The sequence below is a fragment of the Camelus dromedarius genome, chromosome 12, assembly GCF_036321535.1.
Source record: "Camelus dromedarius isolate mCamDro1 chromosome 12, mCamDro1.pat, whole genome shotgun sequence".
Classification (NCBI taxonomy): Eukaryota; Metazoa; Chordata; class Mammalia; order Artiodactyla; family Camelidae; genus Camelus; species Camelus dromedarius.
In genome coordinates this window covers 6,404,617-6,428,838 of record NC_087447.1, presented here as the reverse complement: position 1 = coordinate 6,428,838, position 24,222 = coordinate 6,404,617, and the positions used below count along the sequence as shown (strand labels likewise).

Here is a 24,222-nt window from a genome sequence, read left to right as displayed (position 1 = left end):
TTCTAATAGGGGAAAATTGGAAATAACTTGAATATTCAACAACAGGAAATTGGTTATGCAGATAAATTACATGTAAACAACAGAACACTATGTAGGCATTAAAATAGTTCTATAAAATACTAGTGACAAGTGTTCAATTTATGTTATGAAGTGAACAAGCTGGTCACAAACCAGCACACACAGTAAAAACCTATTTTTGTATTAAATAGATAGCATAATAGTCTATAAAGTAGGGTTTGTCAAACACTTTCTGTAAATGGACAGACCGTAAATATTTTAGGCTTTGTGGGTGTATCTCAGGAAACTATTCCATTTTAAAGTAAGAGTCATAGACAAAATGTCTGTGAATGAGTATGGCTATGTTCCAATAAAACATTATTTATATACCCTGACATTTGAATTTCATAATTTTCATGTGTAATTATTATTTTGATATTCCCCAACCTTTAAAAATTATATATATACATATATTAAAAAAAATTCTTACCCATTGGCTGCAGGAAAACTAGCGGAGGGTTGGATTTGACCTGCAGGCCATAGTTTGCCTACCTGCCCATCTCCTTTACCTTGTGCACTTTTTTTTTGTTTCCCTAAACATTTATCACTTTTTAATTGGCTAGATAATTTATTTTAAAACTATATTTACTGTTTGTTACCTATACCCCCTTTTTTCTCCCAACCTCCAAGAACGTTAAGCTCCATGAGGAGGGTGTTCTTTATTTTATTCACTCATGTATTCCAGGCTCCTAGAATAGTGCTTGGCACATGGTAGGGGATTACTAAATATTTGTTTAATGTATGAATGAATAATGCTGTATTACTCTTATAAGTAGCAACGTAATATACGAAACAACAAACCTAGAAATCGTCCGAGTCACCAACCATAGAGAATGAAGTCTACAAACTTGGCGAGATTTTTAAGTCCTTCCCAGTCCCGCCCACTTCTCCAGCCTCCAAACCTTCCAGACCACCCCCTCCAACCCCGTTCGAGCACACGCAGTTTACTCCCAGCGACACATACTGCCGCCACTAGGAGATGCCCAAGCCCGGCCGCCCGCAAAGCACAAACACCCGTCACACGTGACCGGCGTCGCAGCCGGTGAGCGTCACGTGACGGACTCAGGTTTCCGCCAATCGTTGTGCACGTTATGGGGATTCCACTCTCGACTTGGCGTGAGACTTAAAACGCCCCATTCTCCCGCCAGCCAAAAGGGCCCGCTCCGTCAGCAAGCTGGGCTGCAGTGTCTCTCAAGAGTCCTCTCGTAAACCGACTCGGGGAGGCCCGGGCCTCCACCGTGCTCGGTCCCGGAAGTGACGTCTCCCAGAGGGGCCGGAAGTGGCAGTGGAGGGAGGGAAGATGGCGGAGGTGGTGAGTCCGGTGCCCGGGGCGGGGCGGAGGGAGCCAGGGGAGGTGGGTAGAGCCCGAGGCCCCCCAGTAGCCGACCCTGGCGCCGCGCTGTCTCCCCAGGGGGAGATAATCGAGGGCTGCCGCCTGCCCGTGCTGCGGCGGAACCAGGACAACGAAGATGAGTGGCGTGAGTGACGTCGGGGGGCGGGGCTAAGGAACCTGAGTGAGAGGGGCGGGAGGGAGTCAACGGAACCCCTAGAAGGGGGAGGGGCTTCTAGAATCCTGGAGCGGGTGGGGCGCAGATACTAAGGAGGGGCGTGGCTTTTAGCCGCTTGAGATGGACAGGGCGGGACTTGGAGAGGGGACGACACTTGGTGACTAACGGGGGCTTGGGCGAGAGCTTCCAAGTGCTGGGGTTTAGGGATCCGGCCTGGGGGTGGAGTTCAGGTCGTAGGAGGGTGGAGCTTCATGGCCTGGACGATCTAAGGCCCTTGCCTGTGCGGTTCCCACAGCCCTGGCCGAGATCCTGAGCGTGAAGGACATCAGTGGCCGGAAGCTTTTCTATGTCCATTACATTGACTGTGAGTTCTAGGCCGGGATGAGGTGGGGCTGCAGGGTTGGGGGGGCAGCCTCTGGCACTCCTTTCTAAGCCATCCCCACTGCTGCAGTCAACAAACGCCTGGATGAATGGGTGACCCATGAGCGGCTAGACCTAAAGAAGATCCAGTTCCCCAAGAAAGAGGCCAAGACCCCCACCAAGAACGGACTTCCTGGGTCCCGCCCCGGCTCTCCAGAGAGAGAGGTGGTGAGTAGGTCCCCTGCTTCACCTCTTCTCTCCTGCCTCCTATTTTTCTCATCTCTTGGCCTCAGTGGCTCCCAGATGGGCAGGAGGGTGTACCCTCCCTCCCTGGCTTCAGCTTGCAAAGGATGGGGGCCAAATTGCAGATGTAGCTTCCATAGTTCAGTGGCTACCCTGTGTCCTTGAGAGGGCAGAGGGTGGGGTTTGATTACTCCATGCTGAGGGGCCCCTACTTCCCTTCCCCATCCCACACCATCCCCACCCCAGAGGAAGACCCTGGACCTATCTCTACAGCCGGCCTCCGCCCAGGCCAGCGGGAAGACCTTGCCAATCCCGGTCCAGATCACACTCCGCTTCAACCTGCCCAAGGAGCGGGAGGCCATTCCCGGTGGCGAGCCCGACCAGCCGCTCTCCTCCAGCTCCTGCCTGCAACCCAACCACCGCTCAACGGTACCCTCAGCAATTCCAGGGACCTTGCTTTCCTCTCAGGTCCCACCTTCTCTACCTTCTGACCCACCTTTCTTGGTTTCTTTCTGCAGAAACGGAAGGTGGAGGTGGTTTCACCAGCAACGCCAGTGCCCAGCGAGACAGCTCCAACCTCAGTTTTTCCACAGGTGAGTCCCCCAAACCATCTCTTCTTCCTGTCCCTTCTCTTACCCTCTGGTAGCCCTTTTTGGGCTCATCTCACAGCCACCCCCTCTATTTCTACCATCTCACCTGCAGAATGGATCCGCCCGTAGGGCAGTGGCAGCTCAGCCAGGGCGGAAGCGAAAATCAAATTGCTTGGGCACTGATGAGGTAGGTCTGGGGAAGAGGGAAGCTGGGTGAAAAGGAGGGGACATAAGCAGGGCAGAGAGTTTAGTGACTAATTTAAAAATGAACAAGGGGTGCTGGGCAGAGATGGTATTGGTGGGTTTAGGAGTGAGGCAAAGCCAGTTCAGATCAGGCATTTAGTGATCTTTTCCAAGTCTTGGTTTCTCTAACGAGAAAGCGGGGATTATATTACCCCTTACTTCCCCCAATGGAGTTGCTCTTAGGCTTAAACAAGGAAACCTGTGGAAGGGCTATGTGAGCTGTGAAGTGTCCTGCTTGAGTTGTCTTCTGTAACCCGGTGTCTTCCACTGGCCCTGGGCAGGACTCCCAGGACAGCTCAGATGGAATACCGTCGGCTCCTCGCATGACTGGGAGCTTGGTGTCTGACCGCAGCCACGACGACATCGTCACCCGGATGAAGAACATCGAGTGCATCGAGCTGGGCCGGCACCGCCTGAAGCCGTGGTACTTCTCCCCGTACCCACAGGAGCTCACCACGCTGCCCGTCCTCTACCTCTGCGAGTTCTGCCTCAAGTATGGCCGGAGCCTCAAGTGTCTGCAGCGTCACTTGGTATGAGGGGTCCCAGGAGGCCACCCTCCTAGCCCTACCCCCACCCCACCCTCACCCGATTCTCCTCTCTTACTCAGACCAAGTGCGACCTGCGACATCCTCCAGGCAATGAGATTTACCGAAAGGGCACCATCTCCTTCTTTGAGATTGATGGACGTAAGAACAAGGTCAGTGGCTGAGGAGCAGTGGGGAGTCCTTGACGCTGGGAGTCTAGGGGAAGTCAGATGAGCAGCTTCTCCCAGTTGGGGAAAACACTGAGCTTGATGGCTAACAGATCTGTTCAATTCATTTATCACATTCCTGCTGTAGGGCAGGTGCCAGGAGATAGTGACTAGCAATTAGACAAAATCTCCGTTCCTTGAGAGCTCACAGGGGAAAACAGACACGCCAGTTGCTGCTTACAATAAGTGTCGTGAAACAAAGTATAAGTTGTTATCAGGATCCAGAGAAGGTGATCAGCAAATCTTCACAGAGGAGGTAACCTTTGAGCCTTGACACAAAGGACAAGGTGGGTACGGGAATCCCAAGCGGTGGGATCTGAAGGGCAGGAATGGATGTATAGGCAGACCTTGGAGTTACTGCAGGTCCAGTTCCAGACCACCGCAAGAAAGTGAATATCACAGTAAAGCAGTCACATGAATTATTTTGGTTTCCCAGAGCACATTAAAGTTATATTTACATTATGTTGTAGCCTGTTAAGCGTGTAATAGCATTGTGTCTAAAAAAACAAGGCACGTACCTTACTTGAAAATTCAGAATGTAGAAATAATTACAATAGTAACATCAAGGATCACTGATGACACAAAGACCTGAAGTGTGCCAACACCGTTGTGGTGCCTACAGATGTGCTCAGTGTGGGGTTGTCACAAACCTTCAATTGTAAAAAAAAAAAAAAAAAAAAAAAAAAAGCAAAATGCCCCATCTGTGAAACAATACAATGGAGTGTGCCTGTGCAGAGACAGCATGAAAGGCGAATCCTCTGGCTGGAGGGCAGGCAGGATGAGGCAAGGCTGTTACTAAGGACAGAGCTCAGATGGTGGGAATGAGGTCAGTTGGGGAGGGAGTGGGGACACTACAGGTTTGGGGCTTCAAACCTGCCTCAGTCTGGCTGTGGGGAGGAAGGGGGGAGCAACCTGGAGGGACCTTTAAGAGTGAGACTCCTCCATTCCTGGTACCTAGAGGGCAGGGAAGGAGAGACAGTCACCTTGACCAGCAGAGGAGAGCTCTGGCTTGGGTGCTGGGGGAGCTTGAGAGGAAGATGCTGCTTTAAAAGACTGTTCCGTATTAACTGTTCTGTATTAAATCACAGCCCAAATTCACGCACTTCACTCTATCTCTCTACCCTGGGCCCCATATGTGTTTTCTTACTTGCGCATCAAATGGCGTGCCCAGCATGTGGTTAAAATCCATGTCTGAAATGCAGGAGAATTAATGGAAATAGAAGTAGCAAAGTTAATGATTTTGCTAGGGCAGCCATTAAGGTTGTCATTTTGTCAAATTTAGAATTCCTTACCCCTGGTGTGGAGTGGCAGATCATTTCTCAGAGGTGTGACTGTAGGTGGGAGAGTGCTGTGGTTTTTGATAGCCAGACTGCTGAGACTATCACACAGGCAGAGCTCCTCTCGTAAGCCTGTCAGTCTCCCTGGGGACACACTAGTTTGTTGACTGTTGTTAATTGTAGCAAAGGCCAGTGCTGGATAGAGGTGTGGGGAGCAGGGGTGGTAAACCTGCCCAGCTCTCCTGGGAGGCAGGTGGTTGAACACCATCCAGAGCTGGTACATGGGTTTCTCAACTCTAAGAAGGGCCTATGCACAGGGACGGCCTGTCCGGTGGACTGGGTCAGGCCCCGGGAAGGAAGGCTCATCACTTATCATCCTGGGGACAAGGAAGCTCCGGGCTGACTCTAACCCAATGGCCCCGCTCAAGGCGGGGTACCCAGATTGGTGACAGACCTTTTTCTTTGCAGAGTTACTCTCAGAACCTGTGTCTTCTGGCCAAATGTTTCCTCGACCACAAGACGTTGTACTATGACACAGACCCTTTCCTCTTCTACGTCATGACGGAGTATGACTGCAAAGGCTTCCACATTGTGGGCTACTTCTCCAAGGTGAGTGCTTATCCAGGCTGTTCTTAGTTCTTCCCTGTGCTAGTTTCCTTCCCTCACACTCACTCGCCCCTCTTTTCCAGGAAAAGGAATCCACGGAAGATTACAATGTGGCCTGCATCCTGACCCTGCCTCCCTACCAGCGCCGGGGCTACGGCAAGCTGCTGATTGAGTTCAGTGAGTACCTGTGCTGCTGGCCGGGGGCCGGCTGGGGGTGCCGGCAGGCCCAGGCCCTGTCAGTGCTGCGCACACAGACCTGTCGGGTTGCTGTGATTCTCGGCCCTGGCTGTACAGCCCAGTCACCAGGGCAATTGGCCAGAAATAAAGATGAGACTCCCCCAAGGTTCTCTCCATTCCAGGGTGACTGCCCTGCTCGTCTGGACGAGGTTCTCAGCCTCTCACAGTTCTGTGGCCAAGGTTCTAAGCACCACTCAGCTTTTCCCAAATCTGACTCATCTACTCCAGGGCCATGAGCAGAAGCCGAGTGAGCCACTCTTGCTCAACTGTCTGGTCCTTTGTGTCATACGTGCTCCCAGGCGAGGACCTGCGGTTCATTTCCCCACTTGTCCCCTGAGCCTTGTGGACAGTAGACATCAGAGTGCTGTGAACTCAACAAATAGACGTGAGCACTGACGTGCAGGGATATGTTCTCTGCCCCTCATCATACGTGAACTCTTCACTGTCCCCCTCAACCCCGCCACTTCCCAGCCTCTTACCCCCCATTCCATTCGACTCACCACTCACTGAACCCTTGGGATAACCAAGCTCTGACCTGGGAGATGAGGAGGGAGCCTTAGCTGTCTGGTAGACTTTGAGGCTTGATTTGATCATGGTCATGGTCTGTTTGAGAAATATTTTGGTAGAAAGATGCCAAGATGGGGTCACATCCTCAGGAAGCCGTCTGCTTGGTAGAGCAGGCGGATGCTTGAAGAAACTCAGTCTAAGCCTTGGAGTTCAAACCTCAGTGGAGATGGGATGTGGGCAGGGCCACCACGGAGATGTGCCAGTTCTGCCCAGCACCATTCCAGGCAGCTCCAGAGGATGGGTGGGTGGGTGTTCACCGGGGAGGGGCCAGGAGTTCCCTGCAGCTGAGGCAGGTGTGGCCTCCAGTTACTCTGTCTGGAGGCTGCATGCACGCCCGTGAAGCTGAGTAAGAACTCAAGTGTGCCCCTTTCCTCTCCAGGCTTCCTTTCTCCAAAGCACGGCTTCTCTGTCCTCCCCACTGGGCTGCCTGGTGGCAGTCACAGGAGGTTGGGCAAGAGGGTCAGACTGGCTATTAAAGATATATCGGGGTGGGAAGAAGCAGAAAGGGTTCTGGTCCAACACAAGGCTATTTATGAGGGTGAAGAAGGGCTTCTGTAAGTAGTGGAGACATCCTAGGCCCCTGATAGGGAAAATGAAGACTCTGAGGAAGAGATGTGGAGCCACTCGGGGTCTTTGCAGGGCCTGAGGGTCTCACCAGGAATTGCCTGCCAGTGCCCAGTAGTCCACAGGATAGGGGAGGGCAGAGCAGGCCAAGTGGGAGGCAACGGGCCTCTGGAGAGGTAGTTACTTGCTGAGGAAAGGCCTGTCTTACTTGGGAAGGGCCTTGGTCTCCTCTCCTTGCTTCCTTAACAACCATCCTGTCAGGCATTCAGGCCAGCCTCATCTTAGAGCAGCTGATACTTCTCAGGTCACAGCTGGGGGACTAATCTGACTTGAGAATCCAAGCATCCTTAGGCCTGGAGTGGAGGTGTGGTCTCCCCTACCTGTCTCCTCACATAGCCAGGCACAGAATCTGGTGTGACAGTAAAATTGGAGGCACTTCCTTTATGTAAGCCATTTTCTTTGCATTCCCCCCCATCCCACCTGTAATCCCTCACTGGCTCCTGCACGGCCCTCCAGGTTGATTGCAGCCACTCCTCTCAGTGCTCTGAGCACACAGGTGCAGAACATGCTCACTAGTCCTTTATGGAGAAACTGAGGCACGGAGCAGATAAGCCACATATCCTAGGTCACAGAAACCACACGGTGGGGCCCAAGATGGGAGCCAGGCAATCTGCCCCTGCAACCTGTGCTCTTAAACGACCTTTGCGTAATGCTGTGATTGCTCACCCACCCCCTCCTCCATTGCTTTAGGCTATGAACTCTCCAAAGTGGAAGGGAAAACGGGGACCCCTGAGAAGCCCCTCTCGGATCTTGGCCTCCTATCCTACCGAAGCTACTGGTCCCAGACCATTCTGGAAATCTTGATGGGGCTGAAGTCAGAGAGCGGGGAGAGGCCGCAGATCACCATCAAGTGAGCCTGGCCCTGCCTACCCCGGGGTGCATGGCATGACCTGTCTGTTCCTGGGCTTTCTCATTCCTCGGGCTTCTGGGGGCTTGGGGCAGAGAAGAATGCCCCCAGGAGACCTCATCTCTGCCCTCCCACAGTGAGATCAGTGAAATCACCAGCATCAAGAAGGAGGATGTCATCTCCACTCTGCAATACCTCAACCTCATCAACTACTATAAGGTAGGGGAACAGGCAGGGGGGCAGGTGTGTGTCGGGGTACAGAGAGCAGGCCCTACATGGGCTGACCTGCCTGGCCCAATCTCCTGTCCAGGGCCAGTATATTCTCACACTGTCGGAAGACATCGTGGATGGGCATGAACGGGCTATGCTCAAGAGGCTTCTTCGGATTGACTCCAAGTGTCTGCACTTCACTCCCAAGGACTGGAGCAAGAGGGGAAAGTGGTGACCAGGCACTGCCCATCGCAGTCTCAGCATAGCCAGCAGAACTGGGGCTAACAGCCCATCCCACCCCCACTGGGGTCTCCAACAGGCACACCAAGGGAGACAGGGCTGAAGACAGCTCCACAAGAAGAGGACAGGCCTAGTAAAGGCCGGTTGGTGCTTAGCACCAAGGCGAGCTCAGGGCTCAGGTCAACTCCCAGGTCAGCTGGCTGCAGGCCCAGGGCTGCTATGAACCAGGGACCAGAGGGAGCCAGGCAGCTGTGTACAGTGAGATGGGGGTGCTCTGTACAGAGGACTGGTGGCTGTACAAATTTCTTTTGTAAAGTAGGAATTGGGGGTGGGTGGGTATTGGTTGCAAAATTCTGGCCTCTCTTGCCCCCATTGCCTTGGCAATAAATTGTTTCTATAGGCCAGAGCCATGAAAGCTGCTTTTGGGGAAGGGGTAGTGCTGGCTTAGGGGCTCCAAGGTGCTGGCAAACTCACAGGTTCCATGAAAAGCTCCTTTATTGAGGCGATGAAATCACGGGCTCCAAAGTGAAAAACAGGTTTACTGGGGTGAAGGGATTGGTGGTTTTCAATTTTCAAGCTGTTGTTCTCAGTCCTCCGGTACCTTTGCGTGAATCTGCAACAGGAATCACCTCTACTATTGAATTTCTGCAATATAGTGACTGGGTGGTCCAGACACCCCAGGAGAGACCCAGCTGCTCAGAATCATAGCCCTTCTAGACAGGCCAGAGAAGAATGTTGTTGGGGAAGCCAAGCTGCCCCTACCCAGTCTAATCCCCCAGTCAGACCCAGGATCCATCTGCCCCATTTTTTCCCCAGCCCCAAAACCCCAAATCCACTTGGGGACAAGATTCTGACAACCCAGGAAATAACCTTCAAGCGGGGAGGAGGGGGTTGGACCGGGCCTGGGAGGGAGAGGGCCCGTCCGTCTACTCACCGCTGCAGCGAGACTGGGCCAGGTTAAGGCCCCACGCACTTTGGCATCCGGACCAGGGATGGTTTCCAGGCCCCAAAGGGTGAAACTGCTGAAGCTGGATGTGGCTTGGATAAAGCGGTCCTGGGGAAGGGGCCGGCTCAGCATCGAGGCCGCGCTCCCGCCCGCACTCCCAACCCTATTCCCCCGTGCTCACGAAATCCCGCCCTACAGCCTCTGGGGGTTCCACCAGCTCTTGCTCCTCTAGCTCCTTGTCATTGTCCGAACCCTCCAAGAAGTCCAGCTTTCCCACTAATACCTCTCCCTTCTCTTCTGTCACCATCACGTATCCCACCAGGCCGGGCGGCACCACCATCTCCTCGCCGCGCAGACTGCGGCCCCGAAAGGACACTTCCAGTCCTGGGGGAGGCACGCGCAGGGTTTCAGTGAGGGCCTGATCCGGGCCTTCCGGGGCAAGCCCGGTACCAACCCTCCCGCCACCTCCGGTGGACCACGATCCCCGGGAGCCCTCGCGCCGCTCCTCGCAGAGGAGAGCGCGGCGCCGGCGCGGGGGCTGCCGGGAGCCGTAGTCCGGCGGCCTGCGCTCACCGTCGGGACTCTGGCGGATGGCCGGAGTGAAAAAGCGCCCCACGGGGGCGGGCCGGTTCACCGGGACATCGCAGGGCAGAAGGTGCAGCGTAACGGGGCGCAACTGGACGCGGCGCTCCTCGACGGCGTCCTCGTCGCTGCTCTCCATCGTCCACAGCGATTCCGTCGCTCGCTGGCTGTGGCCAAAGCTGGCGCGTAAAGCGCGCAGAGCCTGTCGGGAGGCCGGGGGCCGTCCGCGCAGAGCCTCCTGGGAAGCATAGTTCCTCTCTGAGGCTCCTCGGCAATCCCGCCTCCGTGAGTTCAAGTCCCAGATCTTTTTTCTTGAAATTATTTTTTCAATGGTACATTACTATTATAAAATATGAAAACTATTTCTAAAGTACACTCTTTATATTGATTGGTAGAGAGGTTTTTTTTTTTTTGGTTATGTGTGTGTGTTTAATTAAGGGTTAACAACCCTTCCTCAGGTATGTTGAAGATATTTTATCCGAGTTTTCAGTTTGTCTTCCAAACCTGTGTATAGGTGATTTTTATTACACAGAAGACTTTTATTTTTGTAGTCAATTTTATCAGCCTTTTCTTTATAAATGTCTTTTAGTTTTGGCAGTACTCTTTTCCGTTTGGTTTTTGAACGCTTCTCTATCGTTTATTTGTTCAGATACCCAACTTAGCTATGTTTTGACAAGTACTCTCATAAAATGAACCCACACAAATCTGGTAATTATGGTTAAAACTGCATATAACTTATAGATTTGAGAAAGAGAAAAACATCCCTGAACATCCAGAGCTGGCCTTGGTGTTCTGTTGAACATGAATTTCACAGAACATCGACATCAGACAAGGTCATTGTGTGATATGAGGGATGCAATCATGTGAATACAAAGACACAAATATTGTCCAAAATACAAACATAATGAACCACCCTTTTACATTGGATAAGTGACTGTTGCTATTTTACCAGTTATAGCTTTAGCCTCCATATAGTTAAAATTTGTTAACAGATGATCCTATCATAGAAATACTCTCACTTCCTGACGGCATCCATCCAGAGAAAAGTCCCACTTCCTTAAACCCTCCCCCAAATCCCCTAAACAAGCTCCAATCCTAGAAATCCGTCCTAACACCCTCCTCTTGAGATACCCCACAGTGCAAAAGTAATAACTACAGATGTGTTCCTGGTGGTTTTTGGCAGGAGGGTATTGACACATTAATTTAGTATCTTGCTTTAGTTTTCTACCAAGAATAAGATAATACCACTTATTCATGTCTCCTTTTATATCTTACCTGTACAATTGTGAAGTTTTCTTCTTTTATACATATTTTAAAGCTTATTTCTAGACAGCTTATATTTGTTTCTACTACAAACAAGATTTTTTTTTTTCATTTTACTTTCTGATTATTATTTATCTATAGCAGAGGTTGGGAAACCTCACATTTGGTCGCTGACACAATTACTCAACTTTGTCATTGTAGCATAAAAACAGCCATTGACAATATATAAGTGAGTAAGTATGCCCGTGTTCCAATAAAACTTTATTTGCAAAAACAGATAGTTGGCTGAATTTGGCCTGTAGGCCATAGTTTTCAGGAAAGCTGTTGATTCACACTTCTTATTAATTTTTAACCAGCTATCTACTGAATTCTTTTATTATTCTAATAGTTTCTGTTTTACTTCCTGGGTCTCCCAGAAGTAGTCATCTCACTTTTAAATAATGATAATTTCACCTCCTCATTACATCATGTAATTTGTTTTCTTTTCTAGCACATTCAGAACAATCTCAAATATTACTGGTGTCAACAGACATCTTTTTCTTTTTCCTGAAACTTACATCGGGATGCTTTTGCTATTTCACCAAAATCGTGAAGCTGCCTTTCCATTTGTTATACATTCCATTAAAGCCGTACTACTAAGGGTTTTTAACTCAGGAGCAGATGTTTGATTTATTTTTACCTTTTTGGTTCTGTACGTATCCCATAGTCTGGATTTTAGTGATTGCATTCCTGTAGTGTTGTGTTCATCTGTCCTGTGTTTCCTGGGAATGAGCAATTCGATCTAGACGTTTCATCAGAGTCTTGGGGGATGGGGAGCAAGACTGATTCAAGGGGAGTTGTGTGTTTTCCATTATGAGGGACATAATACCTCAGTGCTTCCCTTTTCTTGTGAAGTTAGCACCCATGGATGATTATTGCCTAGATCTTTCAATTCACTGATATTCTAAGCCCACCATTTTGTCTTTATTTACTAGAATACTTCTATAAGGAAAATGTCCCTTCATCAACTATTTGGTTGCCCGTTGGTACAGTGAATAGAAGAAAAGCAAAATAATTGCTTGATATTTTCCTTGTATTTCCCAGTTTTTTAAAAACTTGCTTCCCTGGCATGCTCCAATGGTAACCTTTAAAAAAAAAAAGTATCAGTATTAAACAATGGATTTTTTAATATATTTTAGTTAATTGTGTTTGTTATTTTTTTTTAATTTATTTATTTTAATTCTTAATGTATTTTTTGGAGGGAAGATGTAATTAGGTATGTATGTATGTATGTATGTATTTATTTATTTATTTATTTATTTATTTATTTATTTATTTATTTATTTTTAATGGAGGTGCTGGGGATTGAACCCAGGATCTTATGCATGCTAGGCACACACTCTACCACTGAGCTGTACCTCCCCCTGTGTTTGTTATTCTTACTGATCCTGAAATCGTCCCATCTTTTGCTAGTGAGAACCTCTTCAAGTTAGCTCCTGAGTCTTTTGATGTGACCCTAGTAGTCTTTTATAGGTTTCCTTGTTCTGAAACCACAGATATTCCTGGGTCATCTTGAACAGTTCCTGCCCCAGACTTGGAATCCTCCAAGGATCCCTAGTTCCTTTTGCTAAGAAGTGATATTTACTAATTCAGTCTGACACTAGATACACTCATTGCTGCTAGATTGTTTCTAGATATTTTCAGTGGACAAAGCTAGTAAATATGTATTTTTCTATTTTAAAGAAAGAATAATACATCATGAGTTCATACTGCTACTTCTAGGACTACTTTTTTTTTATACTAACCTCATTGCGCTTACATTTGTATCCTTTTCTCCTACACTGAAACATCTCAGTCCTCAGCAACTTGGTTCTACTACATACACAACAATCTCAGAATAAAAATAACAAGACTATAACTAACAGTATGATTACTAAACAGTTTAAAATTTTACTTTTGTAGTTCTTTTGGTCCTTAAGTTATATTCCACTAGATGTACAATCAATTTACTGTTTTTAGTTAAGTTCTATGGTTATTGCCGCCAGTTAGTTAGGACCATTTGTTTCATTTCCCTTTTGACTTTTCAAGATAGCTTTTTTAAAATTTACTTTTGCTTTATGTGATTATTAACATGTTTCCAAAGTCAAATCTACAAAATAAGACATATTTAAGGAAACCTAGTGTCTACCCCATTCCCTCCAACCTGTTATCTCCTGTCCTAAATAACCTTTAAAATATTTTAGTTTATTTTTCCATTGTTTACTCTTTAAAAATATTAGCATACATTTATGTATATTGAATTCAATTTCCTAGTATTTTGCTGAGGATTTTTGCACCTATGTTCATGAGCGATATTGGTCTGTAGTTTTCCTTTCTTGTGATGTCTGCATCTGGTTTTGGTATCAGGGTAATGCTGATCTCGTACAATAAGTTAGGAAGTGTTCTCTCTGCTTCTATTTTCTGGAAGAGATTGTAAAGAAATGTCATTGTTCTTTCTCAAAGTTTTTTTTCACCAGTAAAATTCACCAGGGTACCATCTGGGCCTGATGCTTTCTTTATTAAGTTTAAATTATTTTTTGTTGTTATTCATTTTAAGGGAGTTTTTTTCAGCTTTACTGAGGTATAACTGACAAACAAAATTGTAAGTTATTTAAAGTGTACATTGTGATTTAATATGTGTATACATTGTGAAAGGATTCCTCCCATCTAGCTTAACACATTCATCACCTCACATATTTATTATTATATTACGAATATACTATATATAAAAATATATTTAACTATTATATACTATATAACTATTAATTATTGATTCACTTTCTCTAGATGTAGCTCTATTCAGATTATCTTTTTTCCCTTGCCTAAGTTTTGTTATATTGTGCCATTCAAGAAATTGGTCCATTTCCTTGAAGTTATCAGACTGTGGGCATGGAGTTGTTCATAATATTTCTTTATCATCTTTTTAACGTCCATGGGACCAGTAGTGATGACCCCTCTTTCACTTCTGGTATTAGTAATTTGTGTCTTCTTTTTTTCTTAGTTAGCCTGGCTATAGGCCTATCAATTTTACTGATCTTTTCATAGAACCAGCTTTTGGTTTCATTGATTTTCTCTGTTGGCTTCCTGCTTTCAATTTCATTGGTTTCTGCTCCAACTTTTTTTATTTATTTCCCTCTACTTATTTTAGACTTACATTACTCTTCTTTCTCTAGTTTCCTAAGGCAAAGGCTAGATAATTGATTTTTAGATCTTTCTTTTTTTCTAATATATGTATTTACTGCCATAAACCTCACTCTAATATTGCTTTCACTGAATCCCACAGATTTTGACAAGTTGTATTTTCATTTTTGCTTAGTTCAAGATATTTTAGATTTTCTCTGAGGCTTCCTTGACCCATGTGTTAGTTAGAAGTGTGTGGTAAATCTTCAGATATTTGGGAATTTCCCAGCTATCATTCTGTCATTGATTTCTAGTTTAATTCCATTGTGGTCCAAGAACAGATTTCGATTCTTTTAAATTTGTTGTGATTTATGGTCCCAAATGTGGTCTGTCTCAGTGAATTTTCTACATGCACTTGAGAAGAACATGTATTCTGCTCTTGTTGGATACAATAGTATATAATCAATAGATATTTTATAATCTGTATTCTTTAATCTATTAGTAGTATTCTATAACTAAATCCAGTTGATTGATGGTGCTGCTCAGTTCAACTACATACTTACTCATTTTCTGCCTGTTTGACCTGTCAATTACTGATAAAAGGGTGTTGAAGTCTCCCCCAAATACTGCATTTGTTTATTTCTCCTTGCCGTTCTGTCAAGTTTTTTTCCCATGTTTTGACACTTTGTTGTTAAGTGCATATATGTTAGGATTATTATGTCTTCTTGGAAAATTGACCCCTTTATCATTATATAATGCCCCTCTTTATCCCTGATAATTTCCTTTTTTGAAGTCTACTTGTCTGAAATTAATATAGCCCTGATACTTGGAGGACAACTTGTTTGAGTATAAAATCCTTGGTTGACACTTTAAAAATGTTTTAAAATGCTGTTCCATTGTTGGATTGCTTTGTATGTTGGTTTTAAAAGTCTGATGCCATCCTAATTCTTTTGCCTTTATAAGTTACTCCATCTTTCTGCCTGGAGATCTTGAGGATTGTTTGGGGAGAAAATCTTCAAAATCTAATTGCTTTGTGAAGATATGTCTCAAAGTTGATCATTCTGGGTTAATTTTCCAAGCTTTTCAGTGGGCCCTTTGAATATGCTGTTTTTTTCTCCTGGAAAGTTTTCTTATAGTATTAAATATCAGTTCTGGTTCATTGTTTAGTTTTTCTTCAGAGACTCCAATAATACAAATTTGATTGATTCCTTCTTTGACTATCTTCTGTTTTCACTACTTTCTTCTGACCCCTTCTTTGTCTTGATCTCACTTTCATTATCTTGATTGTTTTTCTTTCTTCAATGCCCCTTATATTTTTTATTTGAGCCTATTCTCCCTTGGGCATATGTAATCTTTATTTCTAGACAATTTTTTTCTGTTTCTTCCATTTCTTTCTTGAGTTTGAGAGAGGAAGGAAAGGGACAGGGCACAAACACTAAAGGAATGACACAGCAATTGAGGATAGGACATAAACTGGTTAGAACCAAGCTGGCAGAAGATTTGATTTCCACTAGACCTTGAGTTTCATTATATGCTCATTGTAATGTATTAGCATACGCACAGTTGCCGTAACAATTCCAAGGCTGGACATAAAAGACCAAAAAGTGGGCGGTAACCCAATTCCTGGGAAATCTTGCCCCTTCCCTAAAGTAGTTGAAATAATCTTCCTACTTGTTAGCATATGAAATTACCCAGCCCACAAAAAGTAAATACCCTCACATTTCGTGGCTGATCTCACTTTCCTAGAGGACCCCACGCTCTGGGGCTGCCTCTTGCCTTTTGAGACTGCCCACACTCTGTCTATGGAGTGTGTATCAAAGGTAGATACAAAAATAAATTTAAACTAAACACCCCTACACCTTGAGGCCTCTCTGGCCTTGAGATGGCCTGCACTCTGAGTGTGTAACTTCCTGAGTAAATCTTTCACTGTACTTCAGCTCCCTCTTGAATTCTTTCCTGCACAAAGCCAAGGACCCTCACTTGATGGAACTCGTCCCAGGGACTCGCCCAAGACCTGGGCCACGGTCATCCTCTTGCACCCCACTTTCCTGCAACAAGTTCAGTCAACTCTCTTTTCATTTTTTCCTGGGTTTTTCCTATTTCAGTTCTTTTTAAATTTCTCTCCTAAGACAGTTTTGCATATCTTCAAATGCTTGTTTGGAGTATATTTAGTTCAATTTAGTGTTGTATTACAGCTTTCTTCTGCTTCATGGCTGTTTTTTCAGGAATGTGTGAATTTGCCTCGGTTGATATGCAGAGAAATTAATTGTCTGATATTTTACAGTAACCCTGTATGAACCTGCTCACTTTTTTCTTGTTTGTTTCTGTGATGTTGGGTGTTTCTTCTAAGATCCCTAGTTTAATGCGCCCTCTTCTGTCAACACTGAAAAGTCCAGATACTTCAAAGGGTTTGTTTTGAGAGTGGGGGAGGGGTGTGGGTCCTAATTTTGTTCTCTTTTGTCTTGCAGAACCGTGAAATTTCTCCCTTTGCTTCCCCTTTTATACCCAAATGCTAAAGGGCACTTCTCCCTTCCTTTCTACCTTTTTGATCCCCTGAATCTATGTGTTTCAAAGGCTGCCCCTTCAAGTTCCAGGTACTTTAAAATCCCTTCCCTTGAGTCCAAGCTCAGACCTACTCCAGACACTTGTTAACATTTGCAGACTTAGTTTCTGTTTCCTGGAACCGAACCCTTACCAATTGGGCAACGGCGTACCCAGATCACAAAAGCTCCAGCTTGGGACAGACCTCTCCACCCGATCTGCATCAGCCCCACTCATCCCGGGCCCTTCTTTCCTTCCCTGGCCCACCCCAGTCAGAAGGTTAAGAGTAGGAGCCCAAGAGACAGGGGCCACAGAAGAGGCCCTTTCCCCAGGGCAGTAAGGCCCGAGCCGCTGGTCATTCTCCACCCTGCACTACTGACTGTTGCTTCTGCAGCCTCCAGGGGGCGGCCCAGGACAGGAGGGTGGGGACTGTGGCCCTCAGGCCTGTGCAGATCCCTGCTCTGACAATGTGGCAATGGAAACCTGCTCTAGGATGACAAAACATGATTACCAACCAGCTGGGTGACTGCAGGCCAATCACTCAACTCCTCTAGCCTACAGATTTCCTCATCTGTGGGGCCCTGCTGAGCTGTTGCAAGGATGAAATGAAGCAATGGATGTGAAAAACAGCTCGGTGCTTGGCAGCAGAGTTGGCCTCAATACATCTGAACCCTAAGTAACTCATATTTGAGAAAGAACTAAGGGGACTAGTTCTCCTTACCTGGGAAGATTCCTAGGTCAACAGACTGGGTTTTCTAGGGGCTAGGGTGAGGAAAAGTCAGCTGACTGTTAGCTCAGATCATGGGGCCCCCTCCTTCAGCCCCCAAACCATAGTAGCAGGCCCTTTCTAGAGCTGGTGCCAAGCAACACAGCCTGGGGAGGCCCCCTCTCTAGGGAACGGGACATCGGGCCACTGCAGCTGCCTGTTTCTGCCCACTGGCCCATCGTCCTATCTGGCCTGAGTACCCTATGCAGAGACCCTGCAGACCTCTGGAGTTATGAAGCACTGGCTCACAGGTCAGAAGGCTGAAGTCCAGCTTCAGCCTCATTCCTAAATTGCTGGGTGGTTTTGGGCAAAGCCAGATCCTCTCTAGGAAGCAGAGACTTGGATATCTTTGCTCCTGCCTTCTGGGCAGGGATTCTAGAGAATCCCCTACTGTAGCTGGGAAGGAAGGAAGTTGCATGCCCTGCAGTCTGGGGGCTCCTAGTCTGGAAGCTTTCCTGGAGCCTCTAACCCTCACCCAGTGTGCCTGTCCCCAACCAGCGCCCAAAAGAAAACAAGCCAGTGAGGGTCATTAGTAAATATAAGTTTTTTTAAAGAAAGGAACTACAGGACTGTATCCTGGCTCTCAGCAGCCCTTCTTGGGCAAGAGCCTCCAAAGGCCAGTCTTGCTCCCACCTGGCCTGCCCCCAGGGCTCAGACAGCAGCTGACAGCCCACGGAGATAGGCTCCCACCAGAGGCAGCACAGCCCAGTCATCAGTCCGCAGGGCCACAGGCACTCCGTCCGCGTGGGCTGCCTCCAGCCGCAGCAGCAACCTTGAGTCCGGGGGCAGACGGATAGCTATGCAGTAGCTAGTAGGGGCCTGAGCCACCACCACAAAGGGCTCCAGGTGGCAGGACACCAAGGCCTCCAGCCTATGCGGCCCAAGAGGGCACCACAACTGGCTTTCAGTGCCCTCTGGAAGGCAGGAGTCCCAAAGCTCCTCAAAGAAGCCCACCTTAGCCCCCTCGGGAGGCTGGGGGAAAGGCAGAAAGAGATCAGCAAAGTTCACAGGCAGAGGTGGCAGATGAGCATGGCAGGTGAGGCCAGTGGGTGTGGTGTACAGGGCGCGCACATCCAGCCTTGCGGGAGCTGGGCGTCGGGGCTGCAGAGGCAGCAGGAGAGGGCTGGTGGGGCGGCCGGGGCATAGGCATGGCACGTGGACAGCCCCTACAGGTGCATAGAGCTGTCTTTCCACATGGAAGCGCAGCTCCAGCGAATACACTGGCTCCAGCACCTCCACCTGGAGCTGTAGCACTGGGACCGGTCCCTCAGCTCTGCGGGGACCTATGCTTAGCCGAATCGGGGCTGGGGCCTCCTGCACCATCAACGCCGCAGCAAAGCCCTGGTTCTCGGCTACCAGTGAAGAGGCCAGTGCAGGTGCAGCAAGTGAGGGACCCAAGGCCATCCCTAGCTTGGGCCCTGACAGGTGGGCCAGGAGGATGTAGTAAAGGCGAGCATGGTCCCGCCCGTCAGGGTCCTCCAGCTGCCTGGCCAGCACCTGCAGCAAGTCGGCCAGGCCTCCCCCGACACCTGCCCGCAGCAGGGCCTGGCAGACCTGTAATAGGGCCTGCTGAAGGCCCCAGTCCAAGCAGTGGGCAGCTGCAGCCTGCAGGAAGCTGAGGGTGGCACTCTGGGCATCCTCATTTGCCACCTTTGCCAGCATCTGCAGGTGCCAACGAAGGGCCTCATCCTTGCCTGGCCTGGACACCACCTCCTGCCGCAAGGCCACCCTCAAGGGCTCCCCCAGCTCAGGGCCCACCCGATCCAAGAGATCTACAAAATGGGGAGCCAGTGCGGGCTGGGCTCGGTACAGCTGGGTCAGCCCGTGGGTCAAGGGTGTCAGGACCATAGGCTGCCCAGCCAGGCAGCGAACAACTAGATATGAAGCCTGGAAGCAGAGAATGGCCAAGGCCCGGGGGCCCCCATTCAGAGCTGCCCTCTGCCGCAGGCCAGCCAGTAGCTCCTCCAGGTAGCACCGGAGGCTCTGATCTTGGCCTTTCTCCTCCTTTTCTTCATCTTCCACACAGAGCAGGCACAGCAGATGCAGGCGGGCCAGGAGGGCCATCGGGTCATGCAGGAGACTGGGCAGGAGGCCACGGCACAGCTGGGACCCCAGCAGCAACGGAACAGCCTCCTCTCCTGTGGGGCCCAGTGGCCAGTTCTCAGGGAAGCTCAAGAGGCAGTGCAGGTAGAAGAGATGGGCGGGCAGGGGCAGGGCTGGGTGCTGGGCAGCCAGGGTGAGCCGGCGAAGCAGCAAGGCCTCATCCTGGGCCGTGAACAGCGCCTCACCAAAGGCCGCCTTGAGAGCCAGAACGGCATGCAGCAGCGTCAGCTGTGCTGTGCCCAGCAGCCGTACCAACTGTGGTTTGAAGAGCACTGGTGGCTGTCCCCGAAGACCCCGCACGGCCCAGCCCAGCAGCCACAGAAGCTGGGCCTGGGCTGCAGGAGTGAGCAGGTAGGAGGTGTCCAGAAGTTGGGCCACAGCAGCCCGCAGCTCCCGGGCCTCCTCAGGACTGGGCTCTAGCACAGCAAGGCCACACTCCCCCTCCTCAGCTGCTGACCAACTGGGGGCCTGGGGCTGAAGGTGGGCATCACCCTCCTCAGCCAGTGTCCAGTTCCAGGGACTACCCTCAGTGAGAGAGTTGCCAGCCACGAGCAGGCCCTGCAGGCCGGCTCTGGCCTTGGCTTTTATCACCAAGGTGTTGCGCAGAGCAAGTGCCAGCAGCAGGCTGAGTGGCTGGATGGGGCCCTCTTGCCCCATCAGGCCCCGCAGCAGCCCCAAGCAGCCCCCTAGCAGCCCAGGCTTGCAGCTCTCCAGCTCCCGCAGGCACTCGCACGCTGTGGCTTGCAGGGGGCGCTGTTCCGAGGCCGGGCCAAAACCTCGCCCCAGGTCGCGGCCCACGGCCAAGCCAAGCAGCAGGGGCAAGAGCCGGCGGGAGGCTCCCGAGGTGGGGCCCAGCGCACCTCCTGCCGCCAAGGCTGTGGTGGCCGCCAGCAGCAGGGGCCGCCGCAGAGCCGAGGGCCGCGGCGGTAGAAGAACCAGGGTATCCAACAGGGAGGTGGCGGCTGCTTCGGCCGCAGGGGCGTCCGGCCACAGCTGGGCTGGGTACTCCAAGCTCAGAGACAGCAAAGAAACCTGGGGATGGGGGGATCTGGGTGGGAATCATGGAGTTGAGGTTTAGGGCACGATAGGCTGCGGTGACCACATGGGCCAAGGCAGGGGGCACATACGGGGCCTACCTTAGTCTGTTCGCTCAGCTTCTCACTCCTCAAGTCGCTCAGCAGGTCACGACCCAGATCCTCACCCTCGGGACCTACCATGAAGGCGGACGGGCTGGCCCGGAAGGTAGCCACGCGCTGGGCCCAGTTTTCCCGGCTCAGGGGCCCCATGGTCAGGCAAGCAGGTCCTTACAGAGAGGAGGAGGAAGGATCAGACCCGCGGCCTCGAGATGCGCGGGGCCCCAAGGCCGCAAGAGGGCGCGAGAGTCCCTGCGCCAACCCCGAAGGAGCCACCCACGCCAGGGCCGCCAAGCCGACCCTAGACGCCGTCGGCCACGCGCAGACGCCAGCAGGGACCCCGCACCCGGGTCCCAAGATGAAACCGAAAGCCTTCGGGGATGACGCTGGGGCAGACCGCCAGGGTCCCCGCAGGGGAGGAGCTTGGGGAGGGGCTGGGCGGGCCGCTGGAACCGGGGTGCGTGCGGAGAGCTCATTAGTCTGCCCGCCCGCAGCCAGCACCGAAACCACAGCGCCGCCCTGGTCCCCGGCGCCCACGGTAACGGGTCGGCCGCTCTCACCCCGCCTGACTCAGCGGCCTCTGTTGCTCAGGCCGGCCGGCTCCTTCCGGGCTGGCGGCGCGGGGTGGGGCGGGGCGGGGCGCACGGCGCGTGGGCGGTGGAGACGGGGCGGGCTCCGGGGGCGGGGCCGTAACGGGGCCGCCGCCTCGCCCGCCCGCCCGGCAGGCAGGTGCCGACTCGCCGGTTTCGCTGGGGCTGAGTAACTGTCCCGCTGCGCTCGGGCCCTCCTCGCCCGAAACCGCCGCAGGCCGGGGCAGAGGCAGTAGAGTTGGGTGGGCCCGAGCTCCCGAATGCTGGGGTCCCCACCGCGCGCGGGCTGCAATCCCAGGGCCCTCCGGTGTTCAGCGGCCCCGGCCCGGCCCACGCACACCAGGTTGCTGAGGATGACAACTAGCGCGCCAGCAGCCCGCGGCCCCGGGGATGACGCGGTTTGAGAGTCTTGGGGCTCCCAGGGTGGCCGCTGGGGGGTGTTCAGGGTGCAGCCCCGGGTGCCCGCAGGCACTGCGCGCCGCGGGCCTGGCTGAACCGGTCGGGCGGGCGCCGCAGGGCTTGGCTTCGCTTCTCCGACGCCAACCCAGGCCCCCCACCTGCCCGGCTTCGGGGCGCGGGGCCGGCGCTGAGGTCATGGCAGGCGGAAGCTGCTGACCTTTGCCGGAGGCCGCGCCGACGGTCGGCTAGGGTCGCCGCAGCCAGGCCAGGGTAAAGCTGGCGGGGCCAGGCCACAAGCCGCGATGAAGCCGGAAAACAATGGGATGCAGACGTGAGGACTGGCAGGGCCTGACCAGTCACAGGGCCCACAGCATGCCTAGCACGGACTGCGAAACGAGATCAAGGGCCAAACATTGCCCACCCGTCACAGTGCTCTTGACTTATAGAGGGCGGGATTAGGGCTCTTTGGGGGCACTCAGCGGGTTGGACCTGGGGCTCACCTAGCAGCCTCTCTTGGGCCTGGGATCCAGGCTGCAGATGCCCCACTGACCACCCATTTCCAGGGCACAGAACCCTGGGCGTCCAGACCCCACACCCACAGGCCGCTGGTCTGAGTACCGCATCTGGCTCTAATTAGGTGGCTTTGAAGATGAAACAGGCCTGAGCCACCATGCTAGCCACTGCCAACTAGGCTTGGCAGGCCCCTCCCTACCCCATCCTGCTACCCTCCAGATGGGAGGTGGTAGGGAATGGTGGGGTAGAGAGTGATGGAATAGAGGCTCTCTGGGTGCCCAGGGCGCCAAGGAGATGGAGACAGGAAACCACCCTGAGGGACAAGTCCAGCTAGAAAACCCAGTCCCAGCTCCCCTGGGCCCTGGCTCCACAGTTGACTCACAGGCGGCAGCCCCAAACTACTTCCCTCTAGGTGCCTCAGTTTCCCCACCTATAAAATGGGAGTGATGACTCCTGCCTGAGAGGCTGTGGGGTGGGGCTGCCTGGCTAATTAAACCTAAGATGAAAGAGACCAGGATGACAGCAGCCCTGGGAGGGAAGGCAGCTTGGGGGTAACAAGGAGCCTGTCTGGTTTCCCTGTCTGAGGCCCAGAGGGTGCTGATAACTGCACATCCCCAGCCCTTTCCACTTACAGGGAGGGAGGAATGATTATTAAACCCCTTTTACAACTGAGGGGACAGGCTTCAAAGGGTCAGGAAATATGATGCTGGCTCTGGCCCCAGCTCAGCCTCTGACAGCCACCAGTCTTTCTGAGCCTTGGCTTCTTGGGGCCCAGGGTCTGGAGGGAGGGAACCCAGGTGTAGTTCCCAGTGCTGTGGTGGGAGCATCCATGTGGATCCACTGAGGCCTATAGCACTCTGAGGTACCCGAGGATGGATACCATTCACAGATAAGGAAAGGGAGTCCTAGAAAGGTGCAGTCACTTGCCCAATGTCGCAGAGCCCCTAAAGGGTGCAGCCTGGACTTCAGCTCCTTGCTACTCCTGACTTGTGGCTCATACCAGCTCTCCTCAGCCTTCACCTGCCTGCCCAGATGTCTGCTCCCCTGAGGGCAGGGGGAGTGCTGGTCTGTCCCCAGCACAGGCCAGGCATAAAACTATAAAATTGAGCTCAGCCCACCAATACTGAGGACATGAGTGTTCCCTGAATCTGCAGCCAGCAAACCCACCCCTAAGAGTGACTTCCCAGCCAAGAGGGCCCAGGTATGGGCTGTAGCCAGGCGCCTGAGCAGGGAACTCCTCACTCAGTGCCCACAACTCATTCCTTCTCTTTGTGCTGAGTTTCCATCCTCCTCAGTGCAGCCCAGTTCTGGGGAGACAGTAGTCACAAGGCTTGTAAAAGGGCAAGTCAGTTTCCCAAAGGGGTCCTGAGTCTCAGTTTTCTCATCTGTAAAATGGGAGATAACTCATCCTCATAGCACTGCACACTGGGGATACAGGGATGCTTTAAAAAGAACGCATCAATACACAGATCCATAGAGAGCAGAGTAGTGGGTATCAAGGGCTGGATGTTGGGAGGAATGGAGGGTGACTGCTAATGGGTAGTGGGTTTCTTCTGGGTTATGAGATGTTCTGGAAGACAATGATGATGGTTGCTGCACAGCTCTGTGAAGATACTAAAAACCACTGAACTGTGCACTTTTAAAGGGTGAAGTTTATGGTATGTGAATGGTACCCAAATAAAGCTACTAAAAATGGCGTTAAACGATGTCCTTCACGTACAGAACTTATACTGGGGGAGACAGGAATAGACAAACAAAACAAATCAAAATTTCCTGGAATAAAAGATGCTGCCAAAAAAAAAACCCCCAATAAAATAGGGTAAAGGGATAGAGGTGACGGGGGACAGGATTTTGCTAGGGTGGGCAGAGAGCCCTCTTGGAAGGGGGC

At 50.9% G+C, this 24,222-nt stretch overlaps 3 protein-coding genes across 9 annotated transcripts; 1 reads left to right on the top strand and 2 right to left on the bottom strand.

Annotated features, from left to right (window-relative positions):
- The first annotated feature begins 1,194 nt into the window (after window positions 1-1,194).
- Window positions 1,195-8,764, top strand: KAT5 (lysine acetyltransferase 5). 5 transcript variants are annotated; one of them, XM_010995989.3, is made up of 14 exons: window positions 1,195-1,369; window positions 1,469-1,535; window positions 1,861-1,929; window positions 2,017-2,153; window positions 2,415-2,597; window positions 2,687-2,761; window positions 2,871-2,945; window positions 3,283-3,531; window positions 3,609-3,698; window positions 5,498-5,638; window positions 5,719-5,812; window positions 7,754-7,913; window positions 8,048-8,129; window positions 8,221-8,764. In XM_010995989.3, the coding sequence occupies exons 1-14, from the start codon at window positions 1,358-1,360 to the stop codon at window positions 8,353-8,355; spliced, it is 1,569 nt and encodes a 522-aa protein (XP_010994291.1). In that variant the 5' UTR covers window positions 1,195-1,357; the 3' UTR covers window positions 8,356-8,764. The 5 variants fall into 5 exon arrangements, with proteins under 5 accessions (XP_010994291.1, XP_010994292.1, XP_010994294.1 ...); XM_010995990.3 differs by having other exon boundaries at window positions 1,199-1,369; window positions 2,442-2,597; XM_010995992.3 differs by lacking the exon at window positions 2,415-2,597 and having other exon boundaries at window positions 1,204-1,369.
- A 73-nt stretch (window positions 8,765-8,837) lies between these two features.
- Window positions 8,838-10,105, bottom strand: RNASEH2C (ribonuclease H2 subunit C). Its single transcript, XM_031448479.2, has 4 exons — window positions 9,880-10,105; window positions 9,590-9,690; window positions 9,295-9,414; window positions 8,838-8,973 (listed from the first exon to the last, which is right to left on the bottom strand). The coding sequence occupies exons 1-4, from the start codon at window positions 10,025-10,027 to the stop codon at window positions 8,947-8,949; spliced, it is 396 nt and encodes a 131-aa protein (XP_031304339.1). The 5' UTR covers window positions 10,028-10,105; the 3' UTR covers window positions 8,838-8,946.
- Window positions 10,106-18,122: 8,017 nt separating this feature from the next.
- AP5B1 (adaptor related protein complex 5 subunit beta 1) lies at window positions 18,123-21,462 on the bottom strand. Of its 3 annotated transcripts, none has more exons than XM_031448476.2 (3): window positions 21,393-21,462; window positions 20,836-21,002; window positions 18,123-20,731 (listed from the first exon to the last, which is right to left on the bottom strand). In XM_031448476.2, exons 2-3 carry the CDS (start codon window positions 20,983-20,985, stop codon window positions 18,248-18,250), a joined length of 2,634 nt encoding a protein of 877 aa, XP_031304336.1. In that variant the 5' UTR covers window positions 20,986-21,002; window positions 21,393-21,462; the 3' UTR covers window positions 18,123-18,247. The 3 variants fall into 3 exon arrangements, with proteins under 3 accessions (XP_031304336.1, XP_064348188.1, XP_064348187.1); XM_064492118.1 differs by lacking the exon at window positions 21,393-21,462 and adding an exon at window positions 21,133-21,373; XM_064492117.1 differs by lacking the exon at window positions 21,393-21,462 and having other exon boundaries at window positions 20,836-21,126.
- Window positions 21,463-24,222: the final 2,760 nt, after the last annotated feature.

Coding starts and splice junctions, on each gene's coding strand:
- AP5B1 (XM_031448476.2), bottom strand. CDS start 20,985: ATGGGGCCCCTGAGCCGGGAAAACTGGGCCCAGCGCGTGGCTACCTTC. Junction 20,732..20,835: donor AGCTGAGCGAACAGACTAAG/GTAGGCCCCGTA, acceptor CCCCATCCCCAG/GTTTCTTTGCTGTCTCTGAG.
- KAT5 (XM_010995988.3), top strand. CDS start 1,358: ATGGCGGAGGTGGTGAGTCCGGTGCCCGGGGCGGGGCGGAGGGAGCCA. Junction 2,154..2,441: donor GCTCTCCAGAGAGAGAGGTG/GTGAGTAGGTCC, acceptor CTATCTCTACAG/CCGGCCTCCGCCCAGGCCAG. Junction 2,946..3,282: donor ATTGCTTGGGCACTGATGAG/GTAGGTCTGGGG, acceptor GGCCCTGGGCAG/GACTCCCAGGACAGCTCAGA.
- RNASEH2C (XM_031448479.2), bottom strand. CDS start 10,027: ATGGAGAGCAGCGACGAGGACGCCGTCGAGGAGCGCCGCGTCCAGTTG. Junction 9,691..9,879: donor CATCCGCCAGAGTCCCGACG/GTGAGCGCAGGC, acceptor TGCCTCCCCCAG/GACTGGAAGTGTCCTTTCGG. Junction 8,974..9,294: donor GGCCCAGTCTCGCTGCAGCG/GTGAGTAGACGG, acceptor TTCCTGTTGCAG/ATTCACGCAAAGGTACCGGA.